The 23,036-nt window shown below is 41.7% G+C and overlaps 1 protein-coding gene across 1 annotated transcript; it reads right to left on the reverse strand.

Annotated features, from left to right (window-relative positions):
* Nucleotides 1-1,015: 1,015 nt before the first annotated feature.
* LOC114557797 (basic helix-loop-helix transcription factor scleraxis) lies at nucleotides 1,016-18,318 on the reverse strand. The gene is made up of 4 exons (XM_028581457.1): nucleotides 18,031-18,318; nucleotides 11,662-12,776; nucleotides 11,094-11,310; nucleotides 1,016-1,790 (listed from the first exon to the last, which is right to left on the reverse strand). The coding sequence occupies exons 2-4, from the start codon at nucleotides 12,051-12,053 to the stop codon at nucleotides 1,752-1,754; spliced, it is 648 nt and encodes a 215-aa protein (XP_028437258.1). The 5' UTR covers nucleotides 12,054-12,776; nucleotides 18,031-18,318; the 3' UTR covers nucleotides 1,016-1,751.
* Between the last annotated feature and the right edge of the window lie 4,718 nt (nucleotides 18,319-23,036).

Consider the following 23,036-nt stretch of genomic DNA (forward strand, 5'->3'; position numbering starts at 1 on the left):
TCCTAACTCTCTTAAGCCATATTTGTAGTAAAACCTATACATTTTGAGAATAATCCTAGAAAAGTACCAGCATCTCTCTCACATCAGTCCTACGGTGCCACATTTTCAGGTAACCACCAATTTTGTTTCCCTGAAACTGGATTTGTTCTGCTGCAGAACAAGAGGAGAAACATTGCATCTACTATTTTGCTGTCTTTAAACAAGTGATTACGAACTATAAAAATAGAGCACACTGCCCTCATAGATGGTATTATCACAGCTTATGGTCTGGGAGAAGTGTATGGCAGGCAGATGGAGAGAGAAGGTATAATAATGATATAAGAAATATATATTATAAAAGGAGGTAAGGGGAGGGTAAGTGGTGCGTGGCTAAACACGCTGGAAAGCCATCACCAACCAGACTCTGGCCAGTGGCACTCCAGGGAAAAGAGAGGAAGAGCAGAGGAGGAGAAGTCAGAAAGAGCATGTGGAAAGGTAAAGAAGAGGACAGCTAGGGGACACGGGAAGATGTCCAAGCAGCCATACCTGCAGATTCAATTCTGCTTTCTTTTTTTTTTTTCCTCTCTCTGCTCGCCTTTCCTCTGCTCCTCAAACCCCTCTTGTCCGCCTCATCTTCAAACTACATCTGCTCTGATCCTGGTGCCCCAGAAGAGAAGAAAAAAAGCAACGAGGGTGTGTGTGTGTGTGTGTGTGTGTGTGAGAGAGAGAGAGAGAGAGAGAGAGAGAGAGAGAGAGAGAGAGAGAGAGAGACAAATGTAAAACTAGGAGTTAGGCTGATGTGAGCTACAGGTGGTCACTGTGGAACGTCCACTTATGCTCGCTGTACTGTTTCTTTCGTGAAGGAATTTATTTGAATCTTCAAAATGATCTCCCTACCCCATGTGCCTGAATGAGCAAAAGTATGATAAATCCACAATTTGGATAGTTTCACAGTGGAAATTTTGATCATGTTTATTGGTTGGAACTGGGGAGGATTTTAGGGGACAAGAGGCTCAAAATACCACCAACATATAAATGAAATTTACTCCCAGATATACAAACAATTTATTGGTCGTCTTGAGTCATTTTTCCAGCATTAGGACATTTTTCAAAGATGATTACTAGAAAAACTACTAAAGTTCCAGCATGTATTTTTTTTTTTTTTTTTGTGATGTCATAAATTGTGTCAATAGCCAATTTGTTGCACCTTTATACATCATTTGTTATGAATGTCAATGCCGGTTAAATAACATAGTTTCATTATATAATGTTATGTCACATAAATATACATTTGTATTTCAGTTTACACATTAATAACCCACAGCTTTTGATGAATACATGTTTTTGTTTCAAAAGGTTCTGTGTGGTTTTCAATCATGTGCCATAAGTTCCTTAGACTCTGACCAACGAGTCCCGGGGTCTTTGAACAATACAGTAAAAAGTCGCTTATACATAAATGTTGTTGAAAGTTTCGTCATGGTCTTGATAAGCATGTAATAGCCACTTAAAAGTACTGTTCAACTTTTCAGGAATGTTTTCAATCATATTTGAAAGCACCCTAAAAAGTAAAAAGTGATAAAAAAAAAGTAAGAAAACAATAAGAAGAAATGCTTGGAAAGTTCCTTGAAAAGTCCTGGAAGTGCTAAAGAAGTCCTTCAATAAGTCTTTGAAATGCAACACAAGTCTGAAAAGTCTTCAAGTTGTAGTATAAGATCATTGAAAGCGCTGTCAAAGTGACGAGCATTTCATCCGTGTGGTTTGTGTCCTCATTGTTAACTTCTGATGGCTGTCTTCCTGTCTCGGTCTTTGTTCTGCAAGAGAGAGAAACAACATCTCACATCATCCAGGATTCAATCTAAAGCACGAGTACAGCTTAGCTTAGCATAAAGACTAGAAACAGGGGGAAACAGCTAGTGGCACATAAACCGAAGATAGAGTTTAATATTGACACGCTAATAATTAGAATAATTAGATATTTCAATATTTGAGACTTTGTTTTCGACAGAATCCTTCTGCAAAGTTACTAAACAGAGTACAGGTATGCGGCAATTCCCACTCTTTACTCCCATATTTAACCTTAACAGGTGAGTAAGGCAGCTGTCGACCCTTCTTTATAGTGTCATGAAATGGCACTCCAGGAAAACTTAGTGCATTTTGTGGAAATCAATAGCGTTTTACTGCAATCACTGGCACAGTACATTCAGATGGGATTATATGAACTTCACCAGTGTTGATCAAGTTAATTAACACCGACTGCAAACGCATTCTGTACAGTAGCATACATGCTGTACATTAATTGTGGCGGCTGATTTTATTACAGCCTGGAGAGTGGCATCATGAGCTGATGCATGAAGAGCCCTGCTTCTCATTTATCTGTGGTATCAGAGCAGGGAGAGGCCCTGATTTCCTGGCTGGTGAGGAGACTCTCGCTATCTGGCCAGGAAAATAACATCACATTTTCCCTCCTCACCTAACCTCTGCTCCGCTCACTTCTCAGGCCATCATCTACTGCTCACTTTTCAAGCTACAGTCAAGGGAACACACCGCCACAGAGTGACATGCAACACACGTCATCCGTGTCTGACTTATGACTTTCCAGGGCTTAATTAAATAATAGCTCACATATATCATAACTCAATTTATCTTTTTAAAAATTTTTTTTTTTAACTAAATCTCTGGTCAAAAAGTGTGTAAAAGATGTTTTTCACATGGTAGTAATAGGAGCAAAAGGTGCAATCTAGTGAAATCTTTCACTAGTGTGGGTCAACATCTCTGCACTCCTGTCCTATCCTGAGTTTTCTTTCCCCTTCTCATATCGTCTCAACTAACCCTCTCGGGCTGCCCCCCCCTTCCTCTCATCAGCCAAACACCTGTTACACATTTCCTCTCAGACTGTGCACAAGGTGTAGGTGTTTGGAAAAAAATGCTTTTGACTGACATAAACAAAAGGTGGGTAGGTGTTTGGAAGGGTATCAGGCGGTAATGAGAAAGTGAGATCATAGGACTTGGACAGGAATCGGTCCTCCCACTGATTGAGGCGAGTGGGAGGAGACACAGCAACTATCTGTCAATTCTTCCTCCAGCTGGAGCAGAAGATCATTATTGGATTGATATCATCTAGACATGCATCATTACCATCTTTTTTGTTTGTCAGTTGACTCAATATACCAGAATTCATTCACAAGACGTGTTATATTAGGTTTTGTGTTACTTTCTATTTTTTTTATCAACATATTATCTACACAGCCAGCAAAACGTTTGGCCTCCCCACCGCATTGCTGTTATTGTGCTTTCTACTGACAAACTATGAAACCAACAGCTGGATCGAAAAAGTGCAGCCAGGCTCTCCGGTGTTTGCTGGAAGGCACTGTGGAAAATTTTAGGTATTTATCAGTAGAAATTAAAGTACTTGAGGCAGGTTAGAGAGTATGGGTACATGAAATGATCAAACTCAAAAAAACTGTCATGACAATTGGATGATTCACCAAATGACATTAAATGACTCTGGAATCAGCCCACAGCTCACTGGGAGCACTCAGCGATGGTTTAGGACGCGCCAGCTGTAGCTGGTGAAGGCAGTTCAGCTGGAGTGTAACTGGTTCAGTCAAAACAGGAGGAGGGGGGGGCTTAAGGCTGGCCTGGTAGTCAAAACAATCTCCTGAAGACTAATCGAGCATGGTCGGATGACATGTCCGCTCTGTTTCTCACTCTCTTTCTCTAAACACCCACACACACACACACACACACACACACACACACACACACACACACACACACACACATACCACTGACTTCCCTGGGGGGTGATTTGTCCAACACTAATATGATTACCTGATGATGTTTACTTTAGATACTATATGATGATATTACCACACTGGAACAATATTATTGTTTCATCAAGGCGAAAGGAGTCTTAACTTGAATATGACAATAGTAAACTGTCTTTTAGGGCATCTTATCAACTCTACAAATTCAAACTTTAATATTGTTTTTCCATAACTCAATCCGAGCGGTTCCTTTACCTATAACTGTGGATTTTCCATTCTCTCTCTCTCTCTCTCTCTCTCTCTTACAAACATCTAATTTAGTTTCTGGCTGCGTGAAGAGAGGGATGACTGGTTGGAAAAAATAATTCCACTTGGGTACTGGCCTGACAATCGTATAAGGAGATTGGTATTCAACCATGAAATGAAAACTGGTAATATCCCTTTAGTTTATAGAGTGAAAATATGTGAATATGCGTCAGTTCCCTCGAGTGTCCAATAGAAGCGGTGATTACTCTCATAAAGGATCATCGATTAGAGGACATACATTCAAATAGGGCAATAAATAGCACATCAGACTTTTAAATTAAGCTAACTAACACACCAAATAAGCCACAGTCTGCTATTATGTGGCTTGGATGCATCAGACATGTACTTCATGCTCACTGTGGTTTGCTAATAAGCATCCTGATGGCTTCTGAAAAACACTTGATTTATCTTAGATTGCCTAATCAGATGTAATTCGCACCAACCGGCCACACATGCATTTAATTGTTCCCACATTTTAATAATGTGATATAATGGCTCCAGAACAAGCCCGACTTCATTTACGCCAGTCTCGGATGACTTCATTCTGCTACATTACACAGCAACCAGCAGTTTATCATCAGCGCTAAGATGAGCACACTGCAACAGCCATTATGTCATTAGCTTTAGTAGATATTGTTTTAAGAAACTACACAGTTTATACCGCCAATGTCTGCTTTCCCCTGTGTTACAGATTTCATTTTAGATTTGCTCTTTGTCTGGCTCAGATTTCTGTAGTTTTGTTTTAATTTGCTCCGTGAGCAACCCTTTCCCTGGAGACCAAATGACAACAGAATGATAGTTTTGCTAATAGATTTTGTTAGTTATCTGACACGACTTCTGCTGTTGGTGTTAAATTAGGGTTTAACTGCTTCCATCTGTGCTGAAATATACCGACAGGTCCACGCATGACAGCACACAGCCATACACAAAGCCAGGCTCACACACGCGTACACGCCGAACGTGGGCAAGAATATATGAGAATTTCCTGCAGTATATTAGCTACCTTCGATGCACCTCATTAGCATAGCTTGAAATGAGAGGCAGGCAAAACTCTCGCTCAAAACATTACCTCCAAGTCAACGCCAGCATTATCAGTAAATGAGGGTAATTTACTTTTCATCTATGACCTTGGAACGTCTACTTCATGCACACAAGTGACGTAATGCTTTTTTCCAGTAAAAACAGACTAATAACCAAATGACTGTAAAAAAAAAAAAAAAAAACACATTCATTAGTGTGCTCCTGCAAATGTCCTATATATATGCATTTAAGCTCTCTTAGGGTGCATGGTTCATTTCATGTCTATAAAGAAGCAAAGTTTCGACAGTCGAAAACCAACTGTTCAAACTGGAGGATAAATAGCCAAGTTGATTATCCCGCTGAGTCGTTGGCTATTTATCTGCCTCTCTTTCTCTCCTTTCCATCTCTCTTTCCACAACTTCCTGCACACCATTAGTTTAGAAAGTGTTGAAAGCACAGTCGTGATCCAGCTCTGCTTAAGTGAGTAATAATATGAGGTTTTTTTTTAGGGGGTGTCCAGAAAGAAGCAAGGAACTGCTGTCTGGCTGAAAGAATCGTGGTAGAGTGAAATGCTTTTGATAAAAGTCTCCGAGTGTGGTGTGTTGTACGCTTGTGTGTCAGTATTTCTATCGTGCATGTATGTGAGCGTGTATATGTGTGGGTTTGAGTGTGAGAGAGTGTGTGTGTGTGTGTGTGTGTGTGTGTGTAAGCAGCAAGGGCGTTTCACAGAGAGCGGTTTCCAGGCTTCTTTAACATCACCATCAAAGCCCAACGTCAATGTGTTTCTAATAGCAGCAGCTGAATTAAACACTGGCTGTACAGGCCTCAGCAGAGGATAAATCATTTACAGAACAATTAGCTCATTTGTTGCTCCGCTCTGCACCGCCAATGACTTCCAGACTCAGAGAGCCAGCCTGTGTGTGTGTGTGTGTGTGTGTACTGTACTGTATATGTACATGGAAATATCACTCTGTCACTCACATCCATCTCAAAGTCACACACACACACACACACACACACACACACACACACACACCCACACCCCTCCCCCCCGGTTTCCAATTGCACGGTGTAGTTTTAGTGCCACTGTCTCTCCCTACGCCCAGCTTTCCAGCCACCCACAACAATCATCACACATAAAAGTTTTACTGCAGCCCAGATGTAAATTAGAACTGTTCGTGATATTAAAAGCTTCATTCATCATTTGTTATGTTTGCTCTTTCGCTAAGTAAACACATTGCTTTTTAATTTCTAGAAGTTCCAAATAAATGAGATTCCTTCAAGTTGGATGTAAATCAGGGTTGTGTCCTAAAACGCTTGTAAACTCAACTAAATGTCACCATCTCAAAAGGAACAAAGCTCTGTTTACAGCAACCACACTATTAGTATCATAGTAGATATATTTTTGCCAGATTTTTTTATTTAGTTTCCAAACATATAAATTCTCTTTTAATTCATCAATTGAGCTTCTTTAAAACATTTTAATATTGGAAAATGTTTGGGCTTGTCAAATACAGCTTAAAAAGGAAAAAGTTCAGCATGATTGCTGTTACTGGCAGATGAATCACCATTTATGTTTATGTTTGCCATTGGATTGAATTGACCCTCTCACTGTTTCGGGCCAAAAGAAATAAGCCACAGTTGCGGAGGAAGCTGTAAAAATGCGTCAAGCGCTATAGCCTAAAGACAACAAAGTAGACATATTTACACATTTAAAAAAAGATCTCTCTCTTTGTTTTGTATTAAAGAATTGCTGAATGAACACCATCTCAATATAATTCAGTAACATTATACCAATACTCCTGTGCTGCCTTGACCTATAGCACCAATACAGATGCATTTAGGTGGCGCTGCTGATGCTCAACTGCATTTTAAGGTAATTAAAGGTGACAGACTTCTAGCAGATATACTGGAGATAACAATGAATAAAAAAGCTGCAATCATGCAGGTTTCCTGCTGTAGGTTGAATCCAGGCACCTGACAGTTGCACTCATCAACAGAAGCAGAGAGGGCTAGCACCGGATATCTGCATCAATCAACCAGACAGCGCAGGGATTTAAGCGGCCCTATGCTCACCTCAATCCTCTATCCTCAGCCCTGTACATCTCATTTACAGATGTAGCCATCAGGAGCGTCCCATGTTTTTTACCGCATTTATCAAAGGCACCCGTATGTGAAGGCTGCGCTCCAGTTTGTCCATGCCAAACTGCTGGTGCTACACCACAGGACAGTTCCTTTTGAAAATTCAAAATTTGTAAGGATATATGTGCACGTCCTAGGAATGGCTTGGCTTCTGATCAAAAGATACTGAGAGGAAATGTCCCAGTGTGTGGCTCTTTACCTGACAACCTTGATGGGGAAAAGATTATCTGCAGTACGGTATGATCACTGCACTGAATCTGAGCAACAAAGATATTCAAAGGATCTTCAATTGCTACTAAACATCTCCAGAGAAACAATGTGTCACAGTCCAAAGAAAACCAGGAATTTTGTGATTTTTGAATTGTTCAGATAAACCGAAGGATGAAATGTTTACTTATTTATGGGTTGAAAGAAAATCTCCAATTTCTTAATCTTAATAAGCCGTTCGATTAGTTTAAAAATGTCTGCGTTTTTCATAATTTCAATCTAAGTCATTATCGCTTTCTGGAAAATCTATAAAGAATAAATCACATATCCTCTACCGTTATAAAACATAATTCTTTTTGAATCATGTGCATGAAGTCACACAGATAATGAAATCCCATTAGTATTGCACAGAATGAGTAAACTGCAATAGTTTAGCCCTCTCTGTGCAGTAGTCATTACTAACAAGACTGTTTATTTTGAAACAGTTATACTGTATACACACATAATAAGAGGAAATGAGTGTATCATTTTCTCACTTTCACCCTCTCCCACATTGGAAATAAGCATAATTGAAGCTGCTGGTCTAAGCTGAGCTGACAGCTGTGATGAACCTCAATGACCATAAAAACATACAGAGAGAGCACTCAGGACACAAAGTCTCATTTTACCTTCACAATCGTTTCCTCTCTGTAATCACCAGCACTGACTCTGCCCTTTAGCCCACTTAAACACAATGTATAGCCACTTTTCCAGGGAAAATGAAATCCTCTCAGGTTCGGCCAATCAGAGTCAACCATGGATATGCCAGCTGCGCCTGGGATCCCTTATCCTTAAAGGATAAGTTTGATATTTCTTTTTTACATGTTGTCAACAAATCCTGTGAAAAGACCAAAACCAACAATGACTTGATTCATCGAACACATATTGTATGTGTATTAAAAACCAGTTATACAGTAAAGAAAAAAGAAGAAAAAAAAAACGCATCAATAAGCCACACACCGCTGCATTGGGTAACATGTTCCTTCATTATGGTAAACATGGGCACTGTAGTTTTTTTTGGAGTCAATCCCACCATCCTGATGCTGTACATGCTAACTAGGGCACCAAATGAGTATTAATCTGCTGCTGAAAACAGTCCCCAACAAGCAGGGGTGTCGGACTGGGGGGGAAAAGGGGACTGAGTACCCAGGGCCCTCATGTGAGGAGGACCCAAAAAGATACTAGAATGAATAGCTGTGGATGCGGGGAGGGGCCCAAAGAAAATTCCTTTCTATAGGGCCCAGAATTTTGTGCTACGCCCCTGCCAACAAGTCACTCTTTACTCCTGTTTGAGCAATGTTTGCTGAAGAAAAACTGTGTCCAGCTGCTTTATCAATTTACTAAGCCATTTAAAAAAATGAAACCCTATATTTGTCAGCTGAACCCAGCAGGGAGGATTATTTTATGTGATACAGTATATGAAACGTATACTGAATGTACAGTACATATGGGACATCTTTTCACTCATTTGCACAAACCACAACCGAGTTAAAATCGTTCACTTACTCATTGCCTTTCTATTCTTTTGTGATTGGTGTACACTTACAGTAGTTAGGGAAATCAAATTTAGGGATATTCAAGAGAATGGGTGCACTACATGAAAACAGTGAAAGTACAGAGAATAGTGAACCATTAATGAGCTAATGGAAGGAAGAGAAACAGCACAATATGACTGACGTCAAGTGAGAAAGACTCTACAGTTGAAGGTTTTGACATGATAAAGTTTCCAAATTGTTTTCTACCCAGCATGCATTTACAGGTCAGTCATGCATGCGCAGTAGTGAGCTGACAGCAGCAGATAGTATTACACAGCTCCTACTGACAGCTCTGACCTCCACCAGGCTGATCGATATGCAGAGAGCTGAGGGTGAGGCGGGGGAACGAGAGCAGCTTGGGGAAAAGGGTTGGAGACGAAAAAGTGAAACAGTATGAGAAGGACGAAGAGAATAAAAATGAAGAATTTGGGGAGGACAAACTGAAGCAAAAAGAACAGGAGACTGAGGAGAGAGAGCAAGACTGATTTGAGGCTAGTTATCTCCCAGCCGAGGGTGTCTGGGTTTCAGACGCTGAGGACGTCTAGGCTTTCACTCACAAAGGTTCAGAGGGGAGGCAGGGAGGGAGGGGGAGACACACACTGCTGAGACTCAGGTTATCCCCCAGCTAAAGGGTCTCTGGGTTTAGACACTGAGGAGGGTATTAGCTTTCACACACTGCTGGGGTAACGGGGGAGTCTGCCAGATGTCAGCTCCTTGCCCATAAATCCTACTAAATGGGCAGCGGCTAGGTTAGAAAGGGAAAGCTGAGTGGACGTCACCTCTCTATCATCTTTCTGCACAGACTGGGACTGTTTGGTAAGGTCGGAGCTGCAGTGATATACATTTGATTTCAGTCAGCTGATAGGAATTCTTCATTATTTCTCAGACCGGCGGCTTTCTTATGCCAAGAGTGTTCTTGATTATGTCTATTTCCTGTGTTGAATCAATCAAATGCGAGTCGAACTTGGATGACGTTCTTCTTTTCTGCATCTCTATTAAGGCGCAGATTGACAGTGCGGCAGTGGAGGAAGAGAAAGTGCCACAACTGCTAGAAAACTGAAATGACTGAATCTGACTGATTGTAGCTTTTATCATTTTAGAAAAAAATATTTTAAGATTTATTTTTTGTTTTATTCCTGAATCGTTAGTAAATAAAACACCCTGAAAACCCTGGAAAATGTTCATGACACTTGCAGTATGTCAGTTAAATGTACATATTTTTTATGTCTTGGGACATTCATATTCAGTGGCACAAAGTCATTGCAAGTTTACAATCTTTGCATTTCAGGTCAGTTCTTTGGCAGTTGTGATTAAAACCTCATTCAGGCTGACGTCAACACATTCTTGAAATTATAAACGTGGTTTTGGATGGATTACATGGGCTCCTGGTCATAAATCTCACTTGCTCCATTCACACCCGTGTAAACTTTACATTCATATAAAAAAAATAAATAAATAAAGACAAAAAAAAAAAAAAAAACGGTTGTGCACATCTTATCCGTTACAGTGAATGGGCTGCATGCTCTCAGCCCTCTCACACTTCCTCTGACACAAACACAATCGCTTCTACTAACTGTAATGACGAGGGAGTTTCAGAAAGCACCTTGAACTTTCAAGCAACCTGCTCGAGTAAAACTAACCCCCAACAGAACAATAATATGCAGTCCTTCACCCCAAAAGAGGACTTTAAAGAGGTTTTGCTTTTAATATCCCTCAGGGCCAATCAGCTTTATAGGCACAGTCACTGATCTCAGGTCAGCTTTAAACACCAAATTGACCCTAAAGCACTGCACAGTTTTCCAAAAGAGGAATCACTCTTTAGTATGAGATTTTCTTTGGCTAAATCTGAGCTTTTTCAATTTTTTAATGCTTTTTAAAGCATTTTAAAGTAGCTAAATAAATGTATTGTAGTTATTATTGTAGTATTTGTTGTAGTTGTTTAGGTCACAGAGAGATAATCAAAAGCTGTACATATCATTGTCATATTTCTTTGTATAATAATTTTTGGAACGTGTTGTTGGAGATCTTACCACATACATACTTTTTGTTCCATTTGATTTGGCATTTTTTTCTTGCTTACTGATTTTCGTCTGCTCACCATTTTCCTTTGGTTGCTGAGGCAGAAAGTACAGATGTGCTTTGGCTGAGCTGATTGGTCAGATCCTCGGCTGGGGGAGGAGTTCACGTGGAAGAACGGTGGTGAGGGAGCGTGGCATGGCTGTCCATCATGAAGCCCCTCGCCCAGGAGCAAGACGTTCCCCAGGTGACTGATGTAGCTGCTGGCCAAACGAAGCGTCTCGATCTTCGACAGCTTCCTAATCGTCAAATCAGAAGGAGATTGATGGTATTAATTAAAACATATTTAAAGGGGGACCATCATTTGAAAGAAATGATCATGCATAAGGTGCAACATATGTAGAACATATAGTGATGCTACATGTTGAGTAATGTGAGTGGCCACTTCCCAACACTAACTCCATGACACATCTATTATAGGAAATATCCACTCATAATCAAATGCAGTGTTGCCTCAATTAGATTACAGATCTGTCTCAAAAACAACTATCCAGAGAACTACATGAGGTTCTAATTACTTTGATGGAAAAAAATGTAAGTGTGCATCAGACAAAATGTCATGACCCAGCTTGCCTCACGTTGCTCAGTACCTGTCTGCGGGCTCGGTGGGGATGAGTGTGCGCAGCGCTGTGAATGCCGTGTTGACAGAATTGGTGCGATCTCTCTCCCGCGCGTTGGCTGCAGTCCTCTGGCGACCCTCCCCAAGGATGGGAGACCCCTGGGGAAGGAGCCTCCCCATCATGGCCTCTACATCCCCCCCTACGCCCCCTCCTGCCCCGCACAGCTTCCTCTTCCTGTTCACCTTGATGTGAAAGGCAGATGGCGAAGAGGAGGACAGGCGGTAGTTGGAGGAGTTGGTGGTACGCTCCTCGGAGCCCGAGCCCTCGCTCCCGTTCTCGTCGTCGTCTTCGGAGAGGAGCGCGATGTCGCCGTACAAGAAGCGGCCTGCGGGAGGCGCCGTGCGCAGCATGGCGAACGTCATCTTCACCGTAAACAATGTTCTGTCAGCTGCTGGTCAATCCTCGTGAGACTTCCACTTGGCGAGGTTCAACTTGGAAGTTTGATATCGAAAGTTGCTCAGCTATTTTTCTGTTGATGCTTTTGACTAAAAGGCACCCACCGCTTAAATTACTTTACCCCACAACTTCTCGGGTTGCAAATTGAGTCAAGCCAGGTGAGTCAGATGTAGCCCTTATGATGACGAGTTAGGCTTGGTTTAAAAGATCAGCGAGTTGATCCTTAGGTCAGTGGTCAAGAGCAACTTGACCTCAGAGCTGCTGTGTTTTTCTCTCTTGGTTTAACACAAAACACTTCACATCCCAAAAGGTCAGTTCTTCTTTCTGTTAATCCCAAATTTAAAATGGCACGTCGAAGTCAAATGGCTGTTGATTTTGTCCTCTTTTTCTTCTCTACACCTCTTTTTTTTTGGTCCGTTGTTTCTATATTTGTCTGTTTCAATCCCAATAGCAAAAACTACTCCCCGTTTGTGGCAGCAGTTTGACTGGCTCTTGCTCTCTATTGGTCTCTCTCCCTCTCTCTCTCTCTCTCTCAGCCTCTCTCCACGTCCTTCTCTCTCCCTGCCTCTTTGCTCCACGTGTGCCTGCCGTCTGAGTGTTTCCGTCTGCCCCTGGTCTTATAGCCAGTGGGAGGGCCGGAGGACTCCTCCACTCCTCCCTCTGAGCGCTGAGGGTCCCTCGGCTGCTGTCTAGAAGCAGGCCAGAGAGACCAGAGGCAAGAGGCAAACCATCAGCAGGAGTTTGTTTTGGCTGCACGCTAGTTTGTTTCAGGGGAAATCCACCCTAAAACAGAACTTGCTTCACCCTTGTGTGCTGGGTGTGTTTGGTGACCTTAGTGACTTCTGAAACACATATTCCTGTCAATAATAATATTGTATAAATATGCAATTTTGTGGATGGAGACTTAAAAACGGAAAAGAAACAGATAAAATGTGTCATCTGACAGGAGTAATAAAGCCATGATCCTGGACAGTGCAATCAAATATCTAAGGTCTGAGAAAAAATGTATTCCAAATCCGTTTGTGTGTTTTTTATATTGTTGCTGCACAGACAAGACCGAACTCTGTGTACTTAAAGTTATTTAACTTTGTTGGAGGTCAATTCTTCACATAACTGTCCAAATTATCTAATATAATTTCATAATCTTCTGTAATAATTTGTTTTCAGGTTTTGACATGGATCAATTATGCTGATAAAAAAAGCAAACAGTCTTCTCCAATTTTCCTGTTTTTCCATGCTGGGTGATTTGTTCTTTTTCTCGACTTATCCGACAGAGTATGGAAGTTATATTGACGACGAAGATTTCAAAGAGCACAAAACAAATTCGGAACGCTACTCTTGAGGTCACAAGAGGTCGCTTGCCAACCATTTTTGACCAGCAAGCTGCAACAGGACACACCCACATCTGGACAGCAGGGTCATGTATTTTTCAGAGCTAAAGTCTGTATAATGTGTCGATCCAACTGATCCACTTACTGTCGCCTAATTTATTCACACCGGTAAGTCGGATTTGCGCCACACCTATTCTGAAATTGTTGTCATTCTGAATGCTGCAACACATCCTCATATCTTTATTAAAAAAATATTATTCAATTAATTTGACTCTCAAAACTCACTCACTTAAAAATTTGATAATTTGCCAACAAAATAAATGTGATATTAGTCATCTAGTGTCAACTCAACGCATTTTGATTTTTCACTTCCAGGTCAAATTAAACGGGTGAAACTCTCAGGGGATTCAGGCGGCCAAAAGTGAGCTCGAGCAGCTTCGATCATTACGAGTGTGAGAATCTCTTTTGCTGGATCAAATGTAGTCGGACAATTCCTCTTTGCACGCTCAAATCATCTGTCACGATTCTGTACAAATCTAATTCTACTCTTACAAATCCATACCTGTGTGCTCTCGAAGGTTGACCTGCAGACTGAGTAGCCACGTTTGTTTTGTGCTCTCTCAAATCTCTTCTCTTCAATGTACTTCTATAACTAGGCTACCAGCAAGAGGTAAGACTGGGACTTGGGTTTGCACAATCGGAGGTTTTGTTAAACCACTTTCTTGACAGCAAAAAGCTGAGAAGCTTGAGTGGTGAAGTCAGAGTTTGCCTTTCTCCCTGTGTCGTCTCTTCGTCCCCCAGCCTCGCCGTCTGTGCTGCGTTTGTCCCTGGACAGCAGGCTGGGAGGTGGGCAGCCGCAGCGCCGGACGGTTCAGTCTGGGCTCGCGGTTGAAGCCGGGAACTGGGTTTATTCAACCACGGCCGAAGCCTTTTATCTGTACAAGATGTGACGCTGGAGGGTCTGCCCTCAAGGGACTCCGATTTTTGTGTGGAGTGTTTTTGTGATGAAGGGGAGGCTCAGGGGTTTATAGTAGGGGAGCTTCTACTTTACTCACTTACACTCCCTTTAACAATCTGTCTTCCTCTGAAAGAGAAGAAAAAATGAGAACAGACAGCAAAGGGAGAAAAGACAGAGGGGGGAATAAAGACAAGAGTGGGAGAAAACTAATGAAAGACAGAACAGAATGAAAGAGATCCATCTATCTAGCTAAAGACAAAAATTACCAGGTGTACTGTATGTAGAGGTGTTCTAGCAGTTTGGAAAAATCAAGTTTTACTAAAGCTTTTATACAGCCTTCATCAAACTCTAATCTGATTTTCCTTCTTCCAGTCTTTGGGGTTTTATTAGCCATGATTGTGCGACTTAACTCTTATTTCCAAAGAACTGGCTGACCTTTACATTTTGTTTCCTGCTTCAACTGTGCAGTGGTTAAAGGTTGACAACCTATGTAAAACTCAACTATGAAGTCTATAATCCTCAGTAGTGCATTATTGAAAACTCTAAACCCAACTGCCATTGCTGGTATGCCTCTTTTGTGTAGATTGGCAACTGTGAGCTGCTGCTGAAAACTAATAGCACAATGAATAATCTTTCAGCGTTACACAATGTTAGAGTCAGCATTCATCACGCTCTCTCTTCTTCTCTTCTGTCTATATTTCTCTCCTTCCCTCCTCTCTGTACCCATCTCTACCCTTCAATCACAGTCGTAGTGTTTATGGTGTGGTATTGACTGTATGAAGTTAGGCCAGTGCTGGTTGCAGTGGTGGATTACAGCACGTACAGGAAGTGCATGGAGCAGTCAGGATGGAGGAATACTGAATTTCTCCCATAATATAACAAGAAAAAACTTAAAGCATAAGGGGTTGGCGCTCAGTGACCCCCCCCCCCCCCGAAAGTTGCAAACAAGCCAAGTAACACTTGCTGGTGCTGCACTGTTGCTTGCACTGTAGATTACGGAGTCTGTGTGTGTGTGTGTGTGTGTGTGTGTGTGTGTGTGTGTGTGTGTGTGTGTGTGTGTGTGTGTGTCTTAAAGCTATAGTGCGTAGTTTCCGTCTCCTCCATGAGGAATTCTAAGTAATGACAACAACACTGTCGGCGCGTCCACATGATACAAACCTTATGTGATTGCGCACGCGCCCCCCACCCCTCCTCCACGCAGTTGCTAGTAGCAAAGGAGGACACGGAGGATTAAAAAAACACGATGGGACTCTTCAGAAGAGGTAATTATCTTCACTAGAGTTTCTGCGCGGGAAAGTCACCAGGCGACACAATCTTCTGCCATACTGAGAAATACAGAGAGAGTTGTGTGGAGCCGATCTTAATCAGTCTTAATCAGCTTTGTAGCAACTCATTTGGCAATGGCTTGAATGTAACGGACGTTTATTAATATGAAATAGTTACACACTAAAGCATTAAGGTCTTGCAGTCGCTTTGTAGCTTTTGCTGGACATGCAAATTCAAAATAAATTTCCTTCACTGGAAAACAACTGCTGCCAAACTCGTACAGACCAAGAATGCAATGGAAACAAAAGTCTTACATTTTATAGTTTGTTTTATAGTTTTCCACTCTCCTCCAGTTCTCATCGGACACATCCGGTCACTGGATATCAAAATGGTTTAACAAACAGTTGCCTGGCTGTCAACTCTGAACATCTGAGACGCAGATACATTACATCATGTCACTCATGAAAGGCCTGCCTTCATGCAACCAGTGCCCCAGGTCCTCTGCAGTGACCTTTACTGTAGATCAGATTCCCTCACCATGGGCTTCAACTCAGTTAGTGACCCACCTTCAACAGCCAATAGCATCGTTGTAAGAGTTGTTAGTTTTGGAAATAACAAAAGCCTAAATGAAAGTTAACTGAAAAGAACAAAATCACCCAATAAAAACAAACCTTTGTCTTTGGAGAGCCAACACTGTAATGCAATCCAACAGCTCAGTGCTCTTGCAAGTAAGAAAACCATGACAACAATGAGGTTTGGTGCTGATTCCTTTTGGATTTGCTTCTAAGTATAATAGTCACAATACTCAAGTGGTGAGCGTGAATTTAATTTGTTATTTCTAACTGACAAAATCTGTGCAGTTCTTGAAATTATTCAAATTCAGCAAAAACATCTGAGACATCCTCTGATGATGTTCAGTTTTAGAGTGTAAAGAGTTAAAGGACCGAATCACAGCTGATTTCATTAGCTGTGTTCTAACTTTTGTTTAGAAATAAGGAAAGTCTAGAGATGATAAAATATTTCGGTATAGGCCTAACTAAAATATTGACTTACAGTAGCAAAAAATGGCAACAGCACGTAGATCCACACCCAATTGTCTTGATTAATGACTGTCAGACTGTGTTTAGACTGACTGCACATATATTTGTGACTGCCCACTATACTCCGGAGGTGTATTTCCAAACCAGCCTCACTCACTGTGGTCCGTCATTACATGCATTAGCATGATCTTCCTCTGATTTGCATCTCCCAGGAGTGTGTGGCTAGTCTAACACAGTATCCATTTCTCTCTGAATTGTTGCCCGCAGGCCAGAAAACATTTGACTGGGTAGAATGTAGAATGTAATTCTTTTCATAATCACACATGGCTGCATTTGCCAGAAGAATGTTGTATGAAAAGGAAATAGCTACATTACAGCACAGTAGTGGTGGCATTTGCATAAAACTACATCAAATGTTGACCTAAGTCCACAACACTGACTCTGGATTTGTACGTAATCATTGTGAATGTGCCTCAAATACAATAATACAATAGCACTGGTTGTCGGTTACAAGTTTTTTGAGAAACTATGTTTAAGCTTGTACTTAATATTACACTAAATATAGACTAGATTTACTGGGACAGTCAAAAAGAAGGCACACATACACAGGCTATTCACATTGCAATGGATGAAAATATGCATGAGTTGATGATAAGGACACGGTCAGCTTTTTCATTCAGCCTTTGTTGAACTCAGTGTCTGCTCCAGCTGTACATTTTCTTCAGAGGTTGCACTAGAAAATAGATTTTTCCATTAGGTTTACATGTGTTTACAATTCCAATTACTTTATTGATTATCCATTTATTTTATTTAAACATTTATTGTGAAAAAGTAAATACATATTGAATGAGGTACATTTTATAGAGTCAAGCTATTTGTGAAGAAAACCGGTTACAGAGCAAGCGCACACATTCACAAATCTATATTGGCCGTCTAGCAAAATATGTTCCAAGTGTTAGGTAGTAGTGAACATGTTTACCATTGCTTCTGTACTGTAATTGAACCCCCTTTGACCCTTTTTCTTGCATTCCTGACCACTGTGAAGGCATGGTGCCCACGCAATGTATGGTCAGGCAGCCACTTTTGTTTAGGACAACTTTAGCTAGGTCTCAGGGGTATTCCAGGAAGCTGGAAGGTCAGCTCACATGTGAAAAATATTGTTTTGAATGTTTTAAAATCTGAATTTGTAAAATTATAAATAAAGTGTTAATTAGTCACAAGTATGGATTTTTGCTATTTATTAACAAATGTTCATGTTATTTGCCTGAGTGTGGGAAATAAATGGCATTTAAAATATCTCTTAATGCCTAAACTCGGCATTTCTGGGTCGGCTTGTTTACTATCTTACCTGGCGTTATGGACCTCTGTGCGTTCAGTGAAGACTCAGGTCTGAGGAGGTGACTAGCTTACTTCCGAAAAAAAAAAAGTAACGTTAAATTAACTCCGGTAATTCCGACGTCCGCCACTGGTAAATATATATGTCAATGGGTAAATCTAAGGTTACATTCAGCTGGTTTAATTCAGAGTTAGGGTTAGTGTTAGGTTAAATCACGCTTAGAGGGTTTGTGAACCCCACGGCTTGGCTGGGAAGACTGCTATGTGCAGTCACCAGGGCTAACTTTAAGCTAGCTGTTGATGGTAGATAGCCTACCTCCAATCTGTAGCTAAACTGCTGCTTGTTCATAATATCTAATTATTAAATGATAAGATGTGGGTGTGTTGGTTTGGAGTTGTTTTAAAAGACAGAGTTTGACAGAGCTGTAACCAAATAGGCTTTAAGTAATTATTGAATAATATATAAAATCAATAAATCAATTTATTATATTAATTTAAAATGTTTAACTTTAAGTGTTAACTAATTGTTTAACATTTTTAAACCTACATTAACAGATTTATTTTGGCCACTTGTGGGAAGCAGAAACACATTCATGAGCACAACGCTGACATACTGTATACTGTGTTTTTATTTATTTGATCATTTGGGCTAATTAGATTTCTGCTCAAGTAGAAGTTGGGTGGCGCTTTTTCACCATTTCAGGTTCCCGGTCCATATTCCAAAGGAAGGATCCAAGAGAAAAAAGCATTGGCGAGCGGCTAACAGAATTAGGGCTACCGCTCTCTGAAAATACTGGTTAGCTGATTGGATAAACCCTCTGTCTAAAACTGGAGCTTGCGAGATCAGGATGGTCTCACGAGGCTACTAGTGTCCTTGTCTAACGGTAGGTTTTCCAAACCTCGCGAATTTCGGCCAGTGAAATTTTGCCTCGGGGGGCGTGGTCGCGAAAACAACACGCAAGACCGCAACAGCACACCGGCTGCTAGGCAGCTAGCAGAGAGGGTGGAAGTTAGGTAGCATAGGTAGCTAGCAGGTAGTTTACTTGGAAATATGTGAGGTAACCGATCTTTATGAACCAATAAGAAGGCCCGAAGTGTAATTTACCCGCCCTCACAGGTGCAACAAAACTAACAGGAGGCCCAGAAAGATGTCAATCAAGCACAGTCTGTACTGTACACACCTACAAAGCCATTAGAAGAGGTCTAATAAGGGATGTTAAGTGAAAACACCTGTGTGAGTGTAGCCTACCACAGGTGTGTGGGCCTTCATGTTGATATTATGAATTTGTTAGCAAGCAGTTACTTATTTACACATCCAACATCAGTATTCATTTGGCCAACAGGCGAATGGAAGTTAAACACTACTCTTTAGTTTGACTCTAGCCTCTTTAAGGCGGGACTGTTGCACCTTTAATCTGCCTCGCCGTAGACGGAATGGGGGGATAGAGTTGTTGCACAGCGGAGTCAAAGAGCAATAACGACGTCTGTGTGAAATGGACAGCCAGCACAGCGGGACTACACAGAGTAGTGATGTGCTAAAAAGTAACAAGCAGAAACATTGCATGCAATAGCCCAACTTCTCTTCCCTTCTCTCTCTCTCAAACACCCATACAAATGCATCCGTCTCTGTCCTTCTCTCTACTGTATGTGAAATCACACACAGGGGCGGCATTATGCCGTCCTTGCTTGGTTCTGTGTGAATTAACAAAGCCAGTGTAACGGCAAACCTTCATTACAGTGCTATTGCGTTGTCTCCATGTGAAAGTGGCTTCTGTTTTTTGGTCTCTATCTCCTGAGGTAAATATCTCGCTCTTTAGCTCTTTGGCAGCTGAATGCTCCACTTTGTTCACCAGCAAGTTGCTATCTTTGTCTGTCTTTGTCAGCAGGTATTGTACAGGGGATTTTTCATTTGATAATATAGAGAACATTTAATCATAGCCACTTTAAATTAAGTTGCCCTACACAGGTTAGACCAAAGAGTAAATCAGTCCATCGGAATATATATTCAGTAACCCCTCTGTTGGTCCAGAGGTTCTGCTGTCATTTGCACCAGGTTTTAGATGACAATCACACATTAGACTCATTAGACTCTTCTACTTTGTTCCTTTCCACAATGATGATCGCACAGTTCCAGAGAATAAAAATCACATACAGTATGTGAATTTTTAAATTAAGTGGTGTTCTCCTTTAAGGACACAGCAGCAGCAGTGGCGGCAGCAGCAGCAGCAGCAGCAGCACAGTAGTAGAACCCCATCTGATAGTCATTACCCCTCCCCTCTCCTTTCTCCTCCTCTTCTCCTCCCGCTTGATACTCTTCTCTCAGCTCAGACGTATTATTCATTAGTCTGATGAAAAACACCCACCAACTTCGCTCACACACACACACTAACACAAAGACACATATGCACTTGCACACACACACGCAGTCCCAACCCAGCTGAACCGCTCTGGCGCGGGTCAGGGACCTGTCAAAACTCGGAAGCAGGTCTGGACCCGATACGGTACCACAGAGCAGGCGTCTAGAGGGGGAGAAAGACTCCAAGGACCTAAGCTATTTATCTAGGTCCTTGGATGGTCATTTTTAGTGATAGAAGGAGGGGAGAGGGAAAGAGCTTCTAGACTTGTTATGGTGCCACTGAGCAGACGTCTGGAGAGGGTAATTACCTATAGTTGTCTGAAAGAAGGACAGCAGGAAGAAGAATAGGAAAAGGAAGAAAAGAAGGTTGGATGATGGAAAGCAGGAGGGAAAAGGAGTTGGAGGCCATAGCTGTGAGATAGAAAGGAAGGAAATGAAGGAAGGAGGGAGGGAAAGAAGACGTAGGGGAGAGAGTTGGCGGCGGCCTGCCAACGCTCCAGACTGCATGGTGTATTGCATGGGGGAAATGGTCGGAAGTGCTGGCCCCCCCAACTTGCACCCCCACCACTACCACTAGCCCCAATTTCTGCCTCATTCAGCCTCAGCTCCAGCCACACTCTACTGTGTTTCCCAAGAGTGCCAGAGTCTACAGCTGGCCCTATTAAAACCGAGAGAGGCAGAGAGACAGAAAAAAGACGGAGAAGGAAGGAGAGGTCACACAACTGGAAGACATCAGTTGAAACCGTGCTCGCTCTCTTAGTTTTTTCCGTTCATATCCCGTTTTATGATAGAGTTTCTCACAAACACACTCGCGGTGCACCGGGTTCAAACACATAGTAAAAAGCTATTGTTTGATTCGACATCCCTCAGAATGCTGTAAAACAATGAAACAAATGCTGGGAAATTAAAGTCTGTGACTTTTATCTCGTTTGTCTGAGTGCGTCTGAAGGCTGTCGTCATACATCTGATCCCTGCCGCATGAGGTTGTCTCTTCTAGTTTGATTGAATCTTGCAGTATTTGTGAACACTATGGGGCAATAAAAAAAACTTTAAGGGACGGAAGTCTGTTTCCAATCCATTATCTGGTGTTCATTTGTAATTTGCTTCTTTTCTACTGCAGTTTTTCTGACTTTCCGTTTAACGTTGAAGGTTGTTGTTGTTTTTTTTGCCACAGATGCTCTGTGCCTCAATGACAAGCATTCCCACCTACACAGAGTATTTCCACAAACAACTGCTGGTCACTGCTGGTCACTGACTCCACTGGGGAAACTGAGGGTGAAGTGCAAGAGGCCATCTCACCTCAGGACAGTGTCACTGTCACTTTATTTTCTTACTTTATTACTTTTATCTGTCACTACGTATTTTTGAATGTAACTGTAGTCTGGGACAGTCTGGATCTATGGCAAAAGTTGTAGAAAATCCTGACCAATCGATATAATGAAACACTGCTGTCACGTTTCACTGTTATTACTCCTAATAACAGAAACAGCCAAACCTGACCAATCATAGCTCTTGCAGCCTTCACGTGTAGCCACCATAGCCACAGTAGTCGAAATGTTGAGGATGTGCACGTTAGCTGTGCTGTAGTCAGACATGCATAGGCTCTGTAGCTAAACCGATATTTGTTGTGCTTTATGTTGTTGACATTGGACGCCGATGGCATGTGACTATGAGTTCCTTATTATTATTTGGAAATCAGTCTCCTGCCGACTCCTGTAACCTGGTCTAGCTAGCCAGCTGGCCGGTTAAGTTTTCAAATGTAAACATCAAGTAACCACAAGAGGAAACCTCCTATCAGCTACGACCTATGGCTACGATCATGACTACGTGGACAAGGAAGACGATCTCTGCGTCCATCTCCACATCAGAAGGGGCACCGATGCAAGCATGGACGAATTGAACACCGACTGAAACTTCTCTGCTGGGCATCCTGCAAGCCAGTGTGCAGGCGTCAGATGGTGAGCTGGGTGGCCTCCGGGCCTGTGCCAGTTTCCAGGGGGACGTCGCAAGCTGTGGTATCCTTTCGCCGAGACCAGGCTGGATCCTGGAGTGCCGGTGTCATTCAATCATGGTGCCGATCTAGCGGCCATATTCTGTTTTATGATGAGTCTTGCACAATTTGAGGAGCTGATGGGATAACATTTCACTGGAATTGTACCTTGTACGATTTCATGTGACAAATACATTTGATTGATTGATTGATAACACCTTAACACAAATAATTTGAAAAGCTTCTTTAGATGTTCAAATTCTTTAGATACCCAAACATGAATTAATGATAATTCTGGATTCAGTTTACTGCTGTATCTTGTGTATTCCACTGTAAATTATGCTAAGTTGATTATGTGCAAAGTTTATGTGCATTACATAGCCAGACCACTCTCTCCACACTCTGTTACCTTCAGCATTTGATTCCAGTGTAGGTAAAAGGTCTGGTTCATGTCAGTGGATATAAAAAGAAAAAAAATCAAGACACCATTCACTTTTCTGAGCAGCGCTTAAACCTCTCTTCTCATGACTATTAGGCCTCTGTTTCCTGTTAAATGACTGTTGGACTGAATGGAGAGAAACGTAACAAAGGTTTAGGTATTGGCTGGAGTTGACCGGGTGCCAGTCCGAAGGCACTGCTTTTCACCTGTGAGATATTTGCTTTCTTGCAGAAA

This window comes from Perca flavescens, chromosome 6 (assembly GCF_004354835.1).
Source record: "Perca flavescens isolate YP-PL-M2 chromosome 6, PFLA_1.0, whole genome shotgun sequence".
Taxonomy (NCBI): Eukaryota; Metazoa; Chordata; class Actinopteri; order Perciformes; family Percidae; genus Perca; species Perca flavescens.

Bases quoted from the DNA above. Each gene is read 5' to 3' on its own strand.
- LOC114557797 (XM_028581457.1), bottom strand. From the start codon at position 12,053: ATGACGTTCGCCATGCTGCGCACGGCGCCTCCCGCAGGCCGCTTCTTG. The intron at 11,311-11,661 runs GTACTGAGCAAC...TTTGACGATTAG, and splicing joins CCCACCGAGCCCGCAGACAG to GAAGCTGTCGAAGATCGAGA. The intron at 1,791-11,093 runs GTGAGCAGACGA...TCTCTCTTGCAG, and splicing joins TCAGCAACCAAAGGAAAATG to AACAAAGACCGAGACAGGAA.